Here is a 21,848-nt window from a genome sequence, read left to right as displayed (position 1 = left end):
CGCAAGGCTCCGTTCTTTCTCCTACTCTATTTCTTATCTTTATAAACGACCTTCTACGTCAAACTTCCAACCCTATCTACTCTTTTGCAGATGACAGCAACATTTGCCATTCATATGCATTCAATTATAGACCAAGCCTGTCGGAGATTGGGGCAATGAGGCAAAACATGAATGATACGCTTAACCAAGATCTTGTGACAATCTCTGAATGGCGTTGTGCGAATAGAGTCGATTTCAACGCACGCAAGACTCAATGTTGTATGTTAACACACAAACACATAACAGATCATGTTGCTCCATCTGTTTTCATGGGTGGTGTAAATATTAAGGAATCAGAAGCTCTTGACGTTCTAGGCATGAGTATTCAGTGCGATGTCCGCTGGACATAACACATTTTTCGAGTGTCGAAAGAAGCATTCAAGTGCCTTGGTTTCCTTAAACGGTGTAAGAATTACTTCACTCCATCTGATCTCCTTACTATTTACACCACTTATATCCGACCTAAAATGGAACACAACTCTCATGTGGTTGTACAGGAGAGGGCGAAGGTGTTTATCGGTGACAGTAGGGTATGCAGCTTTATTGACTCACTGGAACATCGTCGCAATGTGGGTTGTGTTTCACTGTTCTACCGATACTACAATGGTATGTGCTCTGCAGAAATTAGGGAACTTGTTCCCGAAACCCGTAGTTTTTTACGCAACACACGTTCTTCGGCAAGGGCTCACCAATTCGTTGTCGACTGGACAGTGGATCGCACAACACATTACAGAGAAAATTCGTTCTTTAGCCGTACTGTCCGTATGTGGAATAATCTTCCTCCTGAAGTCTTTCCTGTCACTTTCAATATAGGAAAATTCAAATCTAATGTCCACAAACACTACTCCCTCCATCCTACCTCCCATAACCTATTTTCCTAGTTCCAATACAATGCTTTGCATGAGTAGGGGTCATCCCCTGAGTGCTGGTCCAAGAAAAAAAAAATTATAAAAAAATTTCCCCGGGAGTTTTTTTCTCATTGAAATTGAATAGGAAAAAAATGAGAAAAGGGAAAAAACTACCGCGGAATTTTTATTCATAATTGCGCTGATTAAGTTAAGTTATATCATTATTTTATTTATATTTAATGTAAATAAGTGTATGGAGAGTGTTTTAATAACTGGAATGCAATAACATATTTCCATTTTAATGCAAGAAGCAGAATTGGAAACATTATCTTCTCTCTGGACACTTTTTATACATAAATTTAGATATAATAATACACTAAATGGATAGAATTGGTAGGTATCATATGCGTGGCACGTTTTTCCCGCACTGTGACACTATTACGATAAGAAAGCGATATCATATATCAAAAAAAAAAATTGATGCATCTAATTTGTGGTCAATTCGATAACAAAATTGGTAAAATACATACCATGTACCATAAATACTGAAAAATAATGCAAATTTCAAAGAAATAATAAAAATACTTGTATGGTCTTTCTACAACTAACTAAGAATATCAATAAACATACGGCAAGAATGCTAAACTATCTTTAGTAACTAAACTTAAGTTTATCATTCTTGAACATAAAGAACAAATGACATTTTACAGCGAATTTTCAAGTCTAAGAAAATTGACTAGACTTATAAATTTTTTTAAAAATGAATTACCTATTAAAAATAGCTGGAGATTCTACATGTATTTATTTTATATTTTTGAAATCGGAACACAAACAAATAAATAGGTTCGTTTTAAAAATTTCAGAGACATAACTGTTATAAGAAATATCTAAAAAAATTTAGCCATAACTGTTATAATGTAGAAATAAATTTTTGTTTCTTTAAATAATAGTTATTCTCAATGAAAATAAGTTTTGCTTTTCAATAAGTGTTATTCATAATAAATATTTTTTTTTGTTGCTCATAAATTTTATTTTTGATTTTTATCTTTTTACGTTGCCTTATAAGAGTTATTTATAATTAATATTTTTTATCGTTACTCAAAACTTTTATTTTCGATATAACTTTACCTGAAGTATCTCCACTTCAACCAATATCAGATTTTCTTATTGACGAATCGATGAATCTAAATACGTCTTCATTATTCGGAACATCAATTAGAGAACTTGAAGTGGATTTATCTTCAGAAGATGACAAAGGCAATACATCGGGAGAGTTATTAGCAGCTATAGCTGAAATAGAGAGCTTTAAACCTGTGAGACTGGACGTAGAAGCCGATTTGTTGCAATATTGGGAAGAGAAAAAGTATACTTTTGCAATTTTTAAATAAATAGGTTCATATTGTCTATGCACTGCCGGCTAAACGGCTTTCTGTTGAAAGAGCATTTTCTGCTTTGCGTATTTTGTTGACTGAGAAAAGGTGCAACTTAAAAAACACACAGTAAAAACCATACACTTCATACCAAGCTTATTTTTTGCGACTTTAAAGATTAAATACAATGTATGTACTGATAAAATGCAAGCAAGGTGACGAAAGAAACTTCTTTTGAGTTATGAGCAACGAAAAAAATATATTCTTTAGAATAACTCTTATTAGGTAAATTAAAAACATACAAATCGAAAATAAAAGTTATGAATAACGTAAAAAAATATACATATGTATATTATGAATAACACTTATTATGCAACGTAAAAAAATATAAATCGAAAATAAAAGTTATGAGCAACGAAAAAAAATATTTATTATGAATAACTCTTATTTGAAAACGTAAAAATTATTTATTGATTTATGCCTAACTTTTTCAGTCTCAAAAAATTTAATAACAGTTATTTTTGGTCTCTGAAAAATTTCTCATATCCGAGGTGTCCTACTCCAAACTAATATGTAAAAACGTTGATCCAATATCTCAAAACGCCTAGTCGTGAAAAATAAAAGCATATTAAAATAAGTATTACTTGTTTTAAATTTTTCTCGAAGTTTTTTTGAAGTTGTGTAATATTGATAATACTTCTATGCCCAATAGGTTGTGTTTTATTCGGCAGGAGTTTCACAAATATACCACATACATCCTTGTATTTAAGACCTTTTGCTAATTGACAAAAATGTAGGAATGTCTTCTATCTCGAAATACAGCGCATAAACTAGAAGATTTACATAGTACATTTCTTTTTGGATTTTTATTTTAAAATAAATACATGTCATAATATATGTATGTATGTATGTACATAATTTACAGTCTGTTATTAATATTTTTTTAATTATATATATGTACATAATAACTTTATAAACTAAATAGGTACATATATTTATTAAGAATTTAATAAATGCTATAATTTAATATCAATATTATCATCGGTGGTCTCTTCAACGATTGCCTCATCCCATGGTCCATGAATATTATGTTTATGTCGTTGCTGAATGACGAAAATGCACGGACACACTATGTTAATAAAGAAAGTCACGGAAACATAAATCCATAATACATTGGTCGAGATAAAATAAAGACAATAGCAGCACGCTGCAAAAATGGGAAGCATCATATAAGAATGCCAATATTCTTTAGTGACTATAGGATATAGGACAAAAAATATCGCAGCTTCTACCAACAAAACAAAGGCATGATATGATGTCGACAAACGGGATGCTAAGCATATTGATCCAAATATAGCAGCATTCAATGAAATCGTCTTTGACACCATTGCAACCGAAAGTCCATAATCACAAAATATCAAATTCAAAAACATCACCATAAATGTCATAGAGAATATAGTATCCGTGGACACAGCATCGGTGAGAGTGTGCAATATGGGAGCAAATAAATAACCAAACAGCAGCACCGTCAACAATGTTTTTGAATCCTCCACTATAATTGCAAGGTTTAAGTGTTTTCGGCGAAAATAAATGTAACCTACAATGGTCATAAGGAAACTTGGCCATAGTATATTCGTTGGGGATACTTTTTCGCTATACATCACATAGAATATGATGAGGAATCCAGTAATACATGATATCTGATTGTTGAGTACTGTAACGCCTTGTATAGCATCGTTGAGTGTGTAAAATTGTACATGCAAATTAGTTTTCAAATCTTTTAAAAATGTAGGATCTGTATAATTATCCGGATAGTCTTCATTTTCGTATAAATTTTTACGCCAAATTTTACGTTTTGTATACATATTTTGTATATATATTTAAATTTGTTAAACACTTTTTAGTAAATATGTATTTTTATAATCGTATTTCAGAAGGAATATATTTTGTTTACATTTATACATTATTTGCTACAACAACAGAAAATGACACTTAACACATCCATGGTGTAATGATATACAAGGTGACATTAATCAAACAGCTGATTATTTTATTGCTTGAGTTTGTTTACAACTTTAATCTTGTCAAATTTTTTTTTTTTGCTGTAGTTTGTATACATTATGTCAGTTGTTTTTGACACTATAAAAGTTATTTGCACCTTATAATCATTACGCCATGAACACATCTTTTCGCCTCTATATGTTAATATTCCACAGTGATTTTCTTTTGTTAGAAAAAGAAGAATAATGTAAAAATCTGGCCATTTCTAATAAGTAGTTATTTTTTGAGTGAGACAGCGCGCCCCTAATGAAGATTTTACTTCTTTTAGGATCAATTCAAGGTGCATTTAATAAGGTGCCATCGGCAGCACAGCTGATTATAGAAATAGCACGCACAAATGTCAAACTACATATATAAAAAATATTCGCCCGTACGCCCGTATGTCAAACTCTATATATAAAAAATAAGTGAATTCGCCTGTATTTATTTCAATTCGCCACTGCTGTCACCTTGGGGGCTATGGAAAGTTGATTTCAACATACAGACGGACAGATGGACATGACTATATCGACTTCGCTATCTATAACAATCCAGAATATATACACTTTGTGGGGTCGCAAATGAAAAATGTAGAAATTACAAACGGAATGACAAACTTATGTCGTCCCCTTAATAAAACAATAGTGTATAATTTTTTTGTCATTTCGAAATAATTGAGTTCAAAAATTTTGTGTTAGTAGACATCTAGAACAAAAGTAATATTTCAATCGATCTTTTGACCCACTTTGTGGAAGTAGAATTTCACCAAATTTTGGCCACATATAGAATCAGTTATGTCGATTCTTATTATGCAATAAAAAATAATGGTGTATATGCTTATACACTATTGTTTTATTGAGGGGACGATATATACCCTTGCAACTCATGGCGAAGGGTATAAAAATACGCCAATCTGATGCATTAAACACATTCAAGACAACAGGCTACACGACTACACGAACACAAATTCTTCTGGTTACAGTTGTAGTCGTGTGGCAGCTACTGAATTATTTTAAAGACGACAGCTACAAAGTAAACAGCTGATTTATAATTCAGTGGTGCCACTTCAATAAAAAATAACAGTACAAAATTCCAAAGTAATTAAGATTGAAACAATTATTTTGAGTAAAAATATATATATGGTTATAATTAATTTTGTACCTCTTATTAATTTATTTCAACATGGTTATCGGAAACTTCTCTTAATTAAATAAAAAAAAAATATTTTTTTAAGCACTAATTTGATTTACATTTTTTTATTATATTAGCAACACTATTTTTGTTTTGTAGTTGACAGAAATAGAAATTAGCCTAATTCGGCTACAGCGGCAAAAGCAATCGTGTGGTCGTGTAGCTGTGCTGTCGGTAAAATAATCGCCTTCATATAAACGTGTGTATTCTAATTTTGACAGATTGAAGTTGGTAGCCTGCTGTCTTGAATGTGTTTAATGCATGAACATGATATATAATCAGTTCCAAAAACGCATAAAACACACACTTTCTGTCAGCTATAATATGGCAACTCCCTTATATGTTCGTGTCATTAGTTTTTGATGAATTTATGTCATCAGTTTTTGGAAAAGGCGAATTCACATTAGGTGGTGGCAGTTCTACTAACAACAAATAATAAAATAAAATTAAATAATTTAATAAATATCTATTGAAACTTAAAATATTGTGAATAATTTAATAATGGTAGTTTGACTTATTTATATACAAAATAAATATTTTGTTAATAAGCATAGAATATGAAGATATTTATATATAAAAACAAGCTTTGACAGACGCTAGAACCAAACAAGTAATCAGCTTTTTGACTGACTCCACCATATATGAATTCATCTTGGATTTTGGTGAACAATTTTAAAAAAATATTTACATTTACTAATCGTATTAATCTTTGATTTAATATCTTGTTAAAAAAGAGGTGACATGTTATTAAATTGTTTTGCCCAACCCACTTTATTGTCTGCCCGAAAAACTTACTTACATTATGAAGAATTTCAGGTTTGTATTATTATTCTGCTAAAAGTATTACAATAACAAATATTTGAATTCTCTATAGAATGCACCGCTTTTGTTGTGCCATAAAAATGCATTGCAGGGAAAACTTCTACCCAAAGATTATTCGGGAAACATGTATGCAACACAGGAAATATTAAATGAAGTTAAGCAAAAGAAATACAAGGTTTTTTAGATCAATTTCATAAGAGTTACATAGTTTAATTATTTCTAGATAAAACATACGAAGGCTCAGGCCCTATCTCCAAACGAAACTCATAGTATTAACTTGAATGCTGAAGAAAATCATTATATGGTTAAAAATGTAGATTTAATAGCGATTCCCTGGAATAGAGAATTTGTTATATATTTGATAAAAGGTATGTTTGTTTTTTAATAAATTATTGCATTTTCATTTATAAAAAATTAAGAAAGTATAGTCAGCCGGTGAAGCCCGAGCATATAATACCCTACACCAATATAATTATGGACCAATCGAAATAAAATTAGGTGGCATGACTTCTGCATATATGAAACCTATTTGTGTTGAATTTTATTTGAAAACCAACATTTTTAAGAAATCTACACTCGTTAAAATGATTTTCGGAAGTGGGCATTAGATGGGAGATATGACTAATTATGGACCGATCGTTATAAAATTTAGTGACATGACTTTTGTATATATATAAATTATTTGTGCTGAGTTTTACTAGAATACCAATATTTTTAAGAGATTTATGCTAGTTAAAGTGATTTTCGGAAGTGGGCCTATATGGTAGCTATGAGTAATTGTGTACCGATCATCACAAAATTTGGTGAGGCGAGTTTGTCTTATATAAAACTCAATTTTTGCAGAATTTGGTTTGGTATCTATATAACTAAGGTATTTATGAGAGCTTAACTATTTACAGATAGGACAATCGTATGGGGACTAGGAGAAATAATGGACCGATTCTAACCAAATTCACTAGGCTTCGTCCTTGAGGCATTAGATGGACGGACGGAAATCGCTAAATCAACTCTGAAAGTGATCCTGAGCAAATTGGTATACTTTATGGTGGGTGCTGGGACAATATTTTGGTATGTTACAACCATCAGCACTAACCCAATATACCCTCCCCACTATTGTGGTATTGGGTATAAAAATGTATGAGATAGTTTTGATTAGAGGAATTATTATTGTTGGCCCTATGCCCATAATAGCTTTATACAACTCTGACTGCGATTAGCAAATGTGTTCTAAATTAAATACATAGTAATTCGACAAGATTTTTTTCGAATCGAATTAAGAGTAACCCCCATACCTTAGCAGTACTTAGGAATTAAGCCGATGAATTAATTCATTAATGTAATGGTTTATTTATGGTGTTATATATTTTCATTTCGGAAATGGAATTAAGAATGAATTAAATCTTTAGAACCTTTGTTTTGAAATTCGAATTAATATTATTTCGGACCTTTGCATGTATGTATACGTATCGTTTGAGTTATGTATATTCATGCAAAATGTTTAACTATAAGCTACTAATTAGGTATATTATGTACATTAATTTTTTTTAAGCTAATGATGTTACAAATTTATTAACTGATATGATCACTGATGATATGGAGGTATTTGTGCAGAATAAAATTTTACGCGACGGTATTAAAAGTGGAATTGATGTTCTATATGTCAATGATGGAGTCTATCATAAATCGACAGAGCTAAAAATATATCCATCTGAATGTTTGCTGGGAGCATTGGTAACACTTGTTCGGCCCCGTCAAGTTCATGGTTTATTAAGCGAAGGACAATTGCCACAACACATAGTTGACTGTTGCGTTCAACTAAAATAAGGATAATGAATTAAACCTTTTTATTAAATTTTGAATTTATTTTATTCATAGTAATATATAAAGCCATTCTTGGCCAATAAATCTTATATATAAATAGGCCACACGTTTTTTTGTGGTACACTTTTAAGTATGTTATTGTCCATTAATATTGATGAAACATACAGTGGCGGACATTACAATAGAATCACTACCAATATTTCATATAAAACTATGATTTATATATAATATATTAAACTCTATTTTTATTTTGCATTTGAATTTTGTCTATGTGGTCAACGCTTACAATTACAACTTATTACAATATTAATAACATTGTTACTTTTCAATTAAATGATATGAAACGTAAATTTTGTTGAATACATTGCGACAATAAATAGAATTTAAAAAATTAAATTAAAAGTTGGCTTTGACTTTTCATTTTTGGATTTTTTTGTTAATGAGAAAATATTTTAATAGTAATTATTAAATATTAGCTATCGGTAATAAAATATTTATCAAAAACTGGGTCGCGCAAAACATTGCACTGAAGAAGAATGGAAAATTATTAAAAATTTAAGTTGTTCCGGCCGATCTCAACGTGAAATTGCTAAATTAGTAGGACGATCCCAGAAATTTGTTTGCAATGCGTTATCCATCCGCAAGCCGCCACGTTCCATAGGAAAACCACGAAAAACTAGTCTTCATGAAGATAATTTAATTGTTATAATATCCAAACGAGATCCATTTAAGTCCGCTGACGCAATCCGGAAGGAGGTTGGTTGTGAAGTATCCACAAGAACTATTCAAAGAAGATTGGTGGATGCTGGTCTGCATGGCAGAACTTCAAGAAAAGTTCCTATGCTCACTAAAAAGCACGTGGCAGCAAGAAAGAAATTTGCCAAAGAACATAAGGATTGGTGTGGCCCGGAAAATATAAAAAAGTGGCGAAATATGTTGTGGGACGGATGAAATAAAAATTAATTTGATTGGTAGCGATGGTAAAACATGGGTAAGACGTCCAAAAAATGCTGAATTAGATCCTCGGTATACAACAAAAACGTTCAAACATGGTGGTGGAAATATTATGATATGGGGATGCTTCTCTTGGTATGGCGTTGGCCCAATTTACTGGATTAAGGAAAATATGGATAAGCACCTGTACGTGAATATTTTGGAAAATGTTATGAAGCCACATGCAGAATGGAGTATGCCCTTAAAATGGGTATTCCAACAAGCACACTTCAGGTCTGGCGAAAATGTGGTTTTCAGATAACAAAATTGATATTATGGAGTGGCCCTCGCAATCCCCTGATTTAAATCCTATCGAAAACCTATGGAAAATAGTCAAAGATAAACTTGGACCTGAAAAAGTGAAAAACAAGGATAACATGCATAACCATTATGAAATAATATTAGGAAAACGATGCGTTTTTAAGATGTTCTTTAATTTTTATAAGTATTAGACTGATTGATTCTATTTTAATGTCGCGTATCTCATTTAGTTTTTTATATTTGTCATAGTTTTTAACGTAAGAATGTGTTAATTTTTTATTTTAGTTTTATTTATTTTTTGTGTACACCATAGGCATTAATATATACTGAAATAATTTAAATTTTTCAACTAAATTCTGTAGTTTTAATGATTTACTTAAATTTATATGTAGTGATTCTATTGTATTGTCCGTCACTGTATATGGTTTAAATTTTTTTTAAAAATTATTTCCATAAAAGTGTTAAAAAGCGTTCTAAATTTGCTTGAAAAACAACAACAACATGTTTATGCACATCTAAATACACGTGTATTTGTACACAAACGTGAAAAAATATTTTTGCGTATACTCAAAGTAACTGTATAATTTCGTTATTAGTGGTCGAATTTTGACCACCAGGCGATCCTAGTATATATATATTACAAAGCTGTAATCCTAAATAAAAATATATAAATTAGTAAAAAAAATTAAATATATTAAATATATTAAATATATTATATATATTGAGTATTTATTAATACAAATTAAATGAGCTTCATTGAGTTATTGGTTCCCAAACCAAAAGGTAATAAACGAAAAAAAGAAAGAAACTGATCCCAGTAGTGATTAGGTATGAATAAAACATGAGTTTAGTTCAACTTTAAACACACAATTTAACAAGATGACTATTAGTAATTGTAGAAAAGATGTAAATATTCTATATATATTTTTTTAAAATATGAATTAAATATATAAAAAGAATATAAAAGCTAATAAGTTAATAAATAATATTTTGGTATGGACAAAAAGGTTATTAGTTAGGAAAATAATCCCATCAATTTGAGCCGAAAAGCATTATTAGAATGGGAGAAGACCCTAAGATCTAAAGGCAAATAATTCCAATACCTAGCAATCCTAACTAAAAATGATTGTTTAAATATTACCAAATGAATCCTTGGTATCAAAATCTGTGGGTTCCTAATATAATGTATAAAAGAGAATTTAGAACAAAGTAATGCAGGTAACCCACATTTAATGACTTTGTAAAAAAATAATAAGTTACGATAACGAATAAAATTTAGAAAAGAGCAACCAAGAAAACGTTTGACATAATCAGAAATATGTTCCCGCCTCCGAAGATTAAATATATACCTAACAATCATATTTACAATCCTATTTAATCTTGTTATTATATATGAAAAAGTTCCCGACACAATCTCAAGACCATACAATATAACAATTTATTATTCTATAAATACCTTAAAGGTATTTATAGACGGCAATACTGAGTATTAACACTTTTCAAATTTAAAATATTATTGAAATCAGTCGGTATTTCAAAAAATCGTTTCGAAAAAACATTTATTGTTTACACGATAGTATTACAAATATTTTATTTCTTTGTTGATTGATATTTTTCTGAAAATTTTATTTTTATTTTATATTTTCTTGACATTTTTATTTGTTTTTATAAATACATACCCGATACATATGAAAATAAAAAGTTTTTGAATTGTTTTAAACAAATTTTCAATACCGACCGTAAATCAAAAAAAATCATTTGTGTTTTTTGAAAATCGAATACAAATTTTGTTTAGACGAAGAAATTGTATTATGATACTTGAGTTTTTGACAAATATTAATACTCAGTATTGCCGTCTATAAATACCTTTATTTGTAATACAAAGCCTAAAAAGGCCAAAATAATTATATTACATAGCATATAGTGCCTGATAACATACAATATAAAATCTATAAATACCATTATATGTATATAAAATGCCATACATACATACAGTGACTCAAACGCAAAATCGGACAAGAGTTTGTCTTATAAAAATGTGCTCTAAACATGAAAGGATGTACCAAAAAATTGTTTTTTTTTTCGCTTCTATTTACACTCCACATACCTATATCTCTAAAAAATAAAAAAAATTAACATTTGCATAATTAAAACTGTAAGCTTTTGCATAAAAACCAAAATAACTCAATTTCTTGCGCCAAACACAAAATCGGACAGAGTAAAATAAGTATTCAAAATTTGCATTTTATCGATGGCAAAATGGACAAATTTGTCTATCTCAACATTTTGAAGCAAAATTTAGAGCAAAGTGCGAAAATGTGGGTACAGAAAACATCTTTTCCATTTATCAAGTCTACGATCCCAAGCTCATATCAGGTGTTGCAAATATTTGGTTGATCCATAACTGTCCCAAACTTATAGAAACTCCTGCACAGAGCCCAGACTTTAATGCAATTGAGCATCTTTGGAAGGAATTAGCTAGGAGAGTGCATCAAATAAAATTTAACACGTTAGTTCAGGGGGGTTACTCTATTGCGATGCGAAAGCAATTTCGATGCGAAAGGTAAATGCGTTAAGAATACAATTTTGTACTTTGTATCGTCTATGCAAACGATTTCGCAAAAAGAAGCAATACTGGCACCTCAAAATAAACAATAGCGAAGAATGAAATGTCAAAACTTGTAAATAAAAACATTTTTAAACAAATTTTTTGTGCGATGAGAAAACGCAATAAAGGGTACCAATTGTACATTTTTCTTTCGCATCGCAATACAGAGTAACCCCCCAGATAAAATAATCCTTACTGAAAGCATGGACCTCAATAGAGCCGAAAGTATGCCAAAACATGGTAAAATCGATTCAAAAGCGATTACAGGTCATTCGAGACAACAAAAGATATGCAACTAAATATTTATCGCCCACTTTTGAATACCTATTTTACTCTGTCCGATTTTGTGTTTGTAGCAAGAAATTGAGTTATTTTGGTTTTTATGCAAAAGTTTACAGTTTTAGTTATGCAAATTTTAATTTTTGTTATTTTTAGAGATATAGGTATGTGGAGTGTAAATAGAAGCGAAAAAAACAATTTTGTTGGTACATCCTTTCATGTTTAGAGCACATTTATATCAGACAAACTCGTCCGATTTTGCGTTTCAGTCACTGTATACAAGAATGTATGTACAAAAATAAATTCATTCACATATTTTCATAAATTACATATGTAAATTATTTAGATTATTTTAATTATTTAATTTATAATATTTAATTTTATTTGTCTCCCCAGCCGTAAAAATATATAAATATACCTACAGTATTAATATTATTGGTAACATTTTTATTTTTCGAGTTTTTCAGCTATTTTGTTAGAAATCTGAACTGACATCAGATATTCTAAATAAATTTGTAGATTTTTCTCTATTTTACTTATAACACTAATTTTTAAATTTTACACGGAAAGGTGAGGGCCCTGACACTAGTTTACACCATTTTTTTATATTTTTTTTAAATAATCAACACAAATAGTTCAGTTTTTGGTAATTTGTTTTAAATAATTTATTAGAATCGTAAATTTTTTTAACAATACATTAAAAAGTTAACACATTTTTTTTTTTAATTTTCTTTGACAAGTTAGTTTGAAGAGTACATCATCACAATACTTAATACTAAAAAGGCAAAGTCGGATTGTTAAATTGTTATTAATTGGTTTTTTTTACGCACTACACAGATATATTTTATATGATAAAATATTTATCTTCTGTTTGACACACCTTTTAATATTTCATTATTTGGTTAGAGAAAGATTGAAAACTATTTAGTGAGTTTATTAGTATAGAACATTTTAAGTTCTATTCAATAACTGTTGGAAAAAAAGAGAATAACGAAATATATATTTTTTGCATGCATTTCGGTGCTTGGCACTTGCTCACATTCATTACTGGTACTATGTATATTTTATTGTGCATGTTTAATATTTTTTATTAATTAGACCCAACCACCTGTGAGTTTGTGGAACATTTCTTCATTAAGGGTTTGATTGTTTTCTTTGGAACGCATTGACATAAAAATGTAGCCACCAATAAATTCGTGAACCACTTTACAGTCGGCTGACTGGACAGAGAAAACGACGTTTTCATCGTGAAATTGAATCATCATGCATTTGATACCCCAATTAACATTCCAGGCCTTCATTGTGTTGTAGCGCCAAGTTTTAATGTGATCACCAGAACTCAAATCCATGCGCATAATGCGATTGTAAGCAACCCCCAAAAGTTCTTCCTTTTTATGACCATCGAATTTAATAACAAATAAAGAGACACCAAAGTTTGGCAACGACTGCCATGCTTGAATATACTTTAACTTGGCATCCATGTGGGATAGTTTACGGACATTGGCATGAGCTTCCAGTATACGTTGGGCAGCTTTACTAGACAATTTTCGAAGCATCCTTGGTGGCAAATAATCGAGCGTTTCTATAGAGCGAGGATCAATATTGACAGCAACACCATGAGCAGGTTTTTGCAAATTCAGCAAAGTTTGTATATTAGAGACTTCACTTTCATATGAACTATCTGCTAAAGAGCGTCCCTTGGAGGCGAGACGACAGGCAGCCATCCATTTTGCATATTGTTCTTCGTTCTCGCAACGTATCCAAACTTCACTGTTGGGCCCATTACTTCCTTCTGGTGGAACTTCCAAACGTATGGCAAACTTTCCCTGTGACAGCACAATGTCAGGTGTAACCTCACAACCCCTCAAGTTAATTGTAATAGCTGGGGCTGCACGTCGTGATTCTTCTGCACTTTTATACAAATGTAAATGAAGGTCGCGATAGGTGAAGAAGTAACGTTTGTATCCCTTCATTGTGAATTTGCGTGGCTTTAAAAAACGCAAGTAATCAGATAGTTCGGGTATCTTTGTTATATTACCATCAGCATTGGCGTTAGCTCCTTCCAGTGATATTTGCAACTCATTTAGAGCAGAATCGATGTCATCATCAGTGCCATTCGAGACATTCGAAGAACCAATGCCCGAGTCAATACCTTGATATGTTTCGTTCTGGTGATTAATTTGGAATTGCAAGGCTGCAAACATAAGACATTCTTCTTCGGTACAATCTAATTCCTCATTCAAAATTGCCCATTTGGCTTGTTCATACAATTGATTGATGCGAACCTGATCGTATTTTGGGTTCAAGTCAAAGAAAGTGTAGTATTTGAAGCGAAGGCTTAATGTGTCGTACTCCCGTATACCTTGCTCCATTATCGATAGAGAAGAATCCAGCCAACCAACATTCATGCGAGCCTTTTCGATCAAGGACTTTGGTCGCACCAGCCTGGATCGTACATCGGGGCTGGGTGAACGGGGAGAGGCAGCTAAATTCTCTTGAAAATCTCCCAGACTTGACCCAGAATCATATGTCATGTATCCATTGCTGCTATGCTTCCAAGTACCTGTTGGTGAACTTATCGGTGTTCCAGGTGCAGTGCCAGCCCTTCTTGGTGTAGTTCCATACGGTGAAACTGGTGCACACAGAAAGTTGCCATTTTGTGTTCTATCCAAACTGCCGTTGCTGCCGTGATAAGCAGAGTTTATTGGTATAAAAGAATTGGTATCAGCAGCTGGCTGCAAATAAATTGTTCCATTTGATTCGGCAATTGGTATTTTCTTCTGCGGAAACTTGCCAAAATTTTTCTTCAGATGATCAGCTTCCAGAGGTTTGCATAATGACAACTCTTCGGGATGGCGTATATCCAAATCTTTGCATAAATTTACAACGGCAGCAAATGTTTTAATAGAAAAGTCTACGCGACAATCAAGGTAGCGCAAGTCTGGCAATTGAAGACGTAGAATTTTATGCATTGGTGTGAAATGTAGCAAACAATCAGCTTGAACGCCCACTTGATCTAAGGTTGAGCGAGTGCGTGTTAACCAAATATTCTTTTCTGGCCACCACAATGCATGATCGGACCAATCTTTAGGATTTTCAGGGTCAACCAGTTGTAGCATAATACCACCAATGTGTTGATCACCTTTCACTCTCAAATGCTTCTCCACCTGCAGATCTGTTATAAAAATCCGCAGATTCCAAGAGTTGTCTCCAACATGAATCATTATTGCTAAATATTATAAGCCTGTATCAGAACCCAGAACCTTCAATGTCCGTAGCCGCCGTCGCGTATGATAACTGAAATGAAAATCACAGATGTTTCTCTAGAAATTCATGATATTAATGACGTAATATTTTTACTTACAAACACTATGTACGCTGAATTACCACACTGAGAATGTTTTCGCAATTCAAGCAACTACTCTTATCATTTCCCTGCTACTGAGAGGTTTACTCAACAATTAGTTGGTACGGTTGCAATATTTATTGTAGATGTTGCTGGCTTCACTGGAACTATGCAAATACTGACGATACGTACAAACAATTTCACTGGGTTGGGATTTGTTTATTCGGTGAATATTGTTATTTAGCTATTGACTTTCTGCCTGTTCTCTCTGCTCCCTTTCGTTCGTTTACAAACGCTGGCAAGGTTATCTCGTTTCCATAAACGTATTACACGCTGTCAATTTCGAGAGACAAATGCGCAAAATTCCAGCAACGGTCAGCGTCAACAACCACACACAATTGTGAAAAACAAATTCTAATATTAACAATTGGTAGAGACTGACTGTGACGATAATGGCTACGATCGCGTAGAAGTAGAATCATCTAATGAAAAGCAACAGTAATAACAAAAACTACACAAAAGCAATTACTTCATAATTCGACACGATCTAAATATCGCCCTTTAATAATTTTATTATTTTGTATTTCTGTATTTTTTATTTATATCATGTATGTACTTATACGGTCGTCAACACCACCACTACAACTGACTGTCTGCCAGCCACCAGTCTGATATTGATTGATGAATGGTAGATCGTTGTTCGCACAAGTCAATTGGTGGTGTTTTGCTGTATTATATTCGCTTTGAATTCAAATTAATTAAAATTACACGATGATGACGCAGTCGAGGAAAATGATGTTGATGTTTTCTTAGCTCGACGTTTCTCCCTCACTTTTATTTATTTCCACAATACACAAACAATGATGGTATTAAATTGCTATTTATAGAAGAAGAGAAACCTGCACAAAGCAAACGAACGAATAAACCATCAAATGATGTTTACAATTTATTATAGCAGCCTAAAAACAAAAAAAAATATTAAATGTTTCTACAATCAACTCGCGTTTACACTATCCGTTTACTTTAAAGACCACAACTTCTCTTATTCGTATTCGATCAACAACTAACGGAAGGTTGAGAGAAAAAATAATTATCGATCTCTAAACAGGGCTGCCAGATGAATTTGGGAAAAAATAGTCAATATCCCGATAAAATAGAAAAAAACGTCATTTCGAATTTTAAAAATCGTAAAATTAAAAAGGTCAAGATTTCTAACAGGAATTTTAAATTTATATTTAAAAAATGAACGAAAACATCACATTTATCAAAAAACATTTCTTAAAATTAAAGTTTATAATACGCCTTGTTTATAAATAAAGGATCACTAAAATAAAAAAAGTAAATCTCAATTTAATTATAATATGAGGTTTCATTCAGAATTTTTTTTTTAATTTTAAATAAAATAGAATTTAATAAACACATAAAATAGAATTTTATTATGACCCGAAAGAACAATCTCTGACATTACTTTTTAAAGGTAATTTCATTAAAATATAGCACCACACTGTAGGTGGTCCATTCGGAAGGTAATAATGCCTGAGATTAAAGCATAAATTCAAGCTTGGCGTCTTCAATTGAATGGGGTAATGTCATTATATTCTGAATAAATTTTGTCAAATTAAAAAAAGTAGCTTTAGAATTTTCCCGTATTATTTCAGTAATTTATTTAGAAAAATTTATTTAATCTAAAAATTTTAATTGACAAAATTCAAAATCTAAATATTGCTTTTCATATTCACCAACAAAATGAGAAAATTCTTTAACTATTTCATAAAATAGTATCATATTTTCATAATGCAGAAAATCGTCATTTTCGAGAGAGAAATCGTCAAATTGCTATTTTTGAAACCAAAAATCGTCAAAATGACGATAAATCGTCAAATCTGGCAGCTATGTCTCTAAATTAAATTATTAATGAAAGTTAAGAGAACAAGTGGTGAAAAACGTTATATATAGACGTTATACAAAATGGCGAGGTGAAGTTCTATATTTTGTTTAATATTGGAGACAAGGCGAATTTAGTAAAGAGAACAAGTGGTGAAAAACGTTATATATAGACGTTATACAAAATGGCGAGGTGAAGTTCTATATTTTGTTTAATATTGGAGACAAGGCGAATTTATACAAGGCGTGGTAGTTCTACAAAAACAACAAATGGTCTTAACAAATGTCAAAAAACAGAAATTAAAAATTAAACAAATATGTATTAAAACTAAATATAGTGTAGATAATTGAATAGTGAGGGCATTACTTCTTTATGCAAAATATAGATATTTTGTTAATTAGCTTTAAATATATAGATATTGAAGTATAAAAACAAGCTTTGACAGATGTTAGAACCAAACAAACGAAAAAAGAGTAATCAGCTGATTGACTGACTCCACCTTGTATAAATTCGCCTTGATTGGAGATTTATATTTTCTTAAATTTCAATAGGTTAGTGTTATGGTCAATAACATAATACATACATATTTCTTTTAAAATGTTAATAAATAAAACAATTATTTACAAAGGTATTGCAGACTGTCACAGGCTGGTTGAGAGAATGAAACTACCTTGTTCTTATACCTATAATGCAATAAACTAACCAAACTAATTTATATCAATGCGCTTGTATTTATTTCAATTCGCCACTGCTGTCACCTTGTTAAATACGCCTTGGTAGACTCAGTAGAACAGCTGACTATTTTTTTTATTCAGTCTGAACTGTCAATTCACTTGTGGCGAAAAATACAACAAGCCCAAAAGCAAAAACAACAACAGGCAACTTTGACAGCTCAGACCTTAAACCAAAAACAAAATTGCTTGTGGTTTTTGTAAATGTTGTATTTGTTGTAGTACTGTCGCTACTTTATTAATTTACGTTGGTCGCTAATGTGTTTTGGTACAAAGTCGAAAAAGTACAATTTTTAGTGCTGGTGGGCACAATTTTTAAATAGCTCTTGCCATCACTGCTTTGGACATTGTTTTTCTGCTGCTGCACACAACAATCAGTTTTCATACACAAATATAAATTGGAGAAAATTTTTAGAATATTTGTTCCAACATTAGGGACGACGACAAGAAAATTAAAACTCTTACTTTTAGTATAAAAATTCGCGGAGGTGTGCAAAAACATAAAAATAATAAATAAACTTAAAAACAATCACAAAAACAAAAAACTTACGTCATCAAAAGAGATTCGATGAGACAAGAATTGTGGTTTTTTTCGAGACCAAGACCAGTAAAAGTAATAAAGAAATTTTAATTTTATCCGTGTATACATATCTATAATATACTTAGTAAAGTATTTCTATTATGTGTTTATTCTTTATATTCTTGTAATCCCAATAGATTGTTTGATTTCTACAATTATTTGCACAGACCAATTAAGTTGGCAGAAAATCAAAAGCATCAAAGATGATTCATGTCGGAGAGAACACTTGGATTTTGCGAATTTTTATAACTGATCTCCAAGTTGAGAAACAGTTGAGGGTGAAGGGCGATCAGCATATTGGTGGAATAATGCTACAGCTGGTCGACCCGGAAAATCCCAAAGATTGGTCTGATCATGCCCTTTGGTGGCCAGAGCGTAACATTTGGTTGACAAGAACTCGTTCTACTCTAGATCAAGTGGGCGTGCAAGCTGATTGTTTATTACATTTCACACCCATGCATAAAGTTTTACGACTACAATTGCCAGATTTGCGTTTCATTGATTGCAGAGTTGATTATTCGATAAAAACATTTGCGGCGGTGGTAAATATATGTAAAGATTTGGACATTAGGCATCCAGAAGAGTTGTCGCTGTGTAAACCATTGGAGCAGGAACATTTAAAGAAGAATTATGGAAAATATCCCCAGAAAAAAGCTGCCATTTCCGAAGCAAATGGTATGGTTTATTTACAACCTGCTCCCGACACAAATTCTTTTATACCAATTAATTCAGCCCACAAAGGAGGCAGTAACGGAAGTTTAGATAGAACACAAAATGGTAATTTATTATGTGCTCCTGTCTCTCCCTATAACACAACACCCAGAAAAACTGGAACTGCTCCCGGAACTCCCATATCATCTCCCACTGGCACTTGGAAAAATAGCAGCAATGGCTACGCCACCTATGATTCTTCATCCAGTTTAGGTGATTACCAGGAGAATTTAGCGGCTTCGCCAAGGTCGCCTAGTCCAGATGTTAGGTCCCGTCTGGTGCGTCCGAAATCGCTAATTGAAAAGGCCCGCATGAATGTTGGCTGGCTGGATTCTTCTCTGTCAATTATGGAGCAGGGTATTAGAGAGTACGACACCTTGTGTTTCCGTTTCAAATATTACACCTTCTTTGACTTGAATCCCAAATACGATCTTGTGCGTATCAATCAGTTGTACGAGCAGGCCAAATGGGCTATTTTAAACGAAGAAATCGATTGCACTGAAGAAGAGAGTCTAATGTTTGCTGCTCTTCAATTTCAAATCAATCAACTTAATGAGTTTCAACCGTACCAAAATTCAGGCATTGATTCCACATTTAACGAAAATGGCACTGACGATGATATTGATTCAGCTTTAAACGAATTGCAGATAACCTTAGAGGGGCCTAATTCGAATGGTGATGGTAACATCACGAAAATACCAGAACTGTCCGACTATTTAAAATTCTTAAAACCACGTAAATACACCATGAAAGGTTACAAACGTTATTTCTTTGCATACAGAGATCTGCATTTACATCTTTATAAGTCAGCCGAAGATTCCCACAGAGGAGCTCCAGTCATAACGATCAATTTAAGGGGATGTGAAGTGACACCGGATGTCAATTTGTCACAACAAAAGTTTGCCATACGTCTGGAGGTGCCACCAGAGGGTAAAAATGGTCCGAATACCGAAGTATGGATTAGATGTGAAACCGAAGATCAATATGCCAAATGGATGGCAGCATGTCGTTTAGCTGCCAAAGGTCGTTCTTTGGCTGATAGTTCGTACGACAGTGAAGTTTCCAATATAAAAACTCTATTAAATCTACAGAAGCCAGCCCAAGGAGTGGCAGTAAGTGTTGATCCACGTTCCATCGAAGTTTTGGATTATCTTTCTCCAAGAATGTTAAGAAAACTATCGAGTAAAGCTGCCATCAAAATATTGGAAGCTCATGCCAATGTCAGCAAACTGGCCCTAATGGATGCTAAACTAAAGTACATTCAAGCTTGGCAGTCACTACCCGACTTTGGTGTCTCTCTGTTTGTCATCAAATTCGACGGTCACAAAAAGGAGGAACTTTTGGGTGTAGCCCACAATCGTATTATGCGTATGGATTTAAATACTGGCGACCACATTAAAACTTGGCGATACAACACAATGAAAGCTTGGAATGTCAACTGGGGCATAAAATGTATGATGATACAATTCAACGAAGAAAATGTAGTATTCTCTTGTTTGTCGGCCGACTGCAAAGTTGTGCATGAATTCATTGGCGGTTACATTTTTATGTCAATGCGTTCAAAAGAACACAATCAGACTTTAAATGAGGAAATGTTCCACAAACTTACCGGCGGATGGGTTTAAATCATTATTTTTATTGTTAAATCTAACCAAAACTCTTGACGCACATTAAATACTAAAACTGGTGTTCTATTTTAATCCTTTAAAAGTTATAATACAAATTTCAAGAACTAATTTACATGCAAATATTTATTTATAATTGCCAAAGTGCCTAAAATATTTTATATATGTACGAATCACTTTTCTAATCAAGGCTCCCTCTGTCGTGGCCACATTTTTTATCTATGTAAATTTTTTTTTATAATAACAATCATTTGCTTTTATCTTGTCTTCGAGAAATGCGTGTATTTCTAATCTATAAGTAATCTTAATTTATATCTACCTACCTATATACATTTTTAATAACAATAACATAATTTTTTATGTTTCTCATTTTGTATGTTGAACATTCGTTTTATTTTAATTAGATTTTTGTTGTAATTTTATATAAATTAATCCAACTATGTATTACAATAATAAAATTATATCAATTAATACATAATAATAAAAGCTTTCTTGTTTTTTTTTTGTCTAAAATAGAAATTGTTAGTCATTAGCGAATATCTGACAATAGTATTGGATATCACATTTAACATTTGCTCACACTAACGAGATTTTATATAGTTTAAAATGAACATCTTAAAACCTACAAACATACGCACAGTGCTTTGTTCTCATATAAGCTGTGGGCAAAAATAGAAGGAATTATCGTAGACGAATTA

The 21,848-nt window shown here is 31.9% G+C and overlaps 3 protein-coding genes and 1 long non-coding RNA gene across 4 annotated transcripts; 2 read left to right on the top strand and 2 right to left on the bottom strand.

The window, feature by feature from the left end:
* Positions 1 to 3,095: 3,095 nt before the first annotated feature.
* Positions 3,096 to 4,178, bottom strand: PIG-C (phosphatidylinositol glycan anchor biosynthesis class C). The gene has a single exon (XM_065503798.1). It carries the CDS (start codon positions 4,120 to 4,122, stop codon positions 3,274 to 3,276), a length of 849 nt encoding a protein of 282 aa, XP_065359870.1. The 5' UTR covers positions 4,123 to 4,178; the 3' UTR covers positions 3,096 to 3,273.
* Positions 4,179 to 6,556: 2,378 nt separating this feature from the next.
* Positions 6,557 to 8,280, top strand: LOC135954899 (uncharacterized). The gene is made up of 2 exons (XR_010576273.1): positions 6,557 to 6,678; positions 7,860 to 8,280. It is a non-coding gene; the product is annotated as an uncharacterized LOC135954899 (long non-coding RNA).
* Positions 8,281 to 12,907: 4,627 nt separating this feature from the next.
* On the bottom strand, positions 12,908 to 16,657 carry LOC135956039 (unc-112-related protein-like). The gene is made up of 3 exons (XM_065506515.1): positions 16,641 to 16,657; positions 15,637 to 16,577; positions 12,908 to 15,569 (listed from the first exon to the last, which is right to left on the bottom strand). The coding sequence occupies exon 3, from the start codon at positions 15,494 to 15,496 to the stop codon at positions 13,367 to 13,369; it is 2,130 nt and encodes a 709-aa protein (XP_065362587.1). The 5' UTR covers positions 15,497 to 15,569; positions 15,637 to 16,577; positions 16,641 to 16,657; the 3' UTR covers positions 12,908 to 13,366.
* A 1,907-nt stretch (positions 16,658 to 18,564) lies between these two features.
* LOC135955957 (unc-112-related protein-like) lies at positions 18,565 to 21,636 on the top strand. The gene is made up of 2 exons (XM_065506393.1): positions 18,565 to 18,847; positions 18,952 to 21,636. Exon 2 carries the CDS (start codon positions 19,018 to 19,020, stop codon positions 21,148 to 21,150), a length of 2,133 nt encoding a protein of 710 aa, XP_065362465.1. The 5' UTR covers positions 18,565 to 18,847; positions 18,952 to 19,017; the 3' UTR covers positions 21,151 to 21,636.
* The last annotated feature ends 212 nt before the right edge of the window (positions 21,637 to 21,848 follow it).

Source organism: Calliphora vicina, chromosome 3 (assembly GCF_958450345.1).
Source record: "Calliphora vicina chromosome 3, idCalVici1.1, whole genome shotgun sequence".
In the NCBI taxonomy this organism is placed as follows: Eukaryota; Metazoa; Arthropoda; class Insecta; order Diptera; family Calliphoridae; genus Calliphora; species Calliphora vicina.
The sequence above is the reverse complement of the archived record's forward strand: the minus strand, read 5'-3'. Positions and strand labels throughout refer to the sequence as shown.

What these genes read in the sequence shown, in the direction of transcription:
- PIG-C (XM_065503798.1), bottom strand. Translation starts at nt 4,122, where the DNA reads ATGTATACAAAACGTAAAATTTGGCGTAAAAATTTATACGAAAATGAA.
- LOC135955957 (XM_065506393.1), top strand. Translation starts at nt 19,018, where the DNA reads ATGATTCATGTCGGAGAGAACACTTGGATTTTGCGAATTTTTATAACT.
- LOC135956039 (XM_065506515.1), bottom strand. Translation starts at nt 15,496, where the DNA reads ATGATTCATGTTGGAGACAACTCTTGGAATCTGCGGATTTTTATAACA.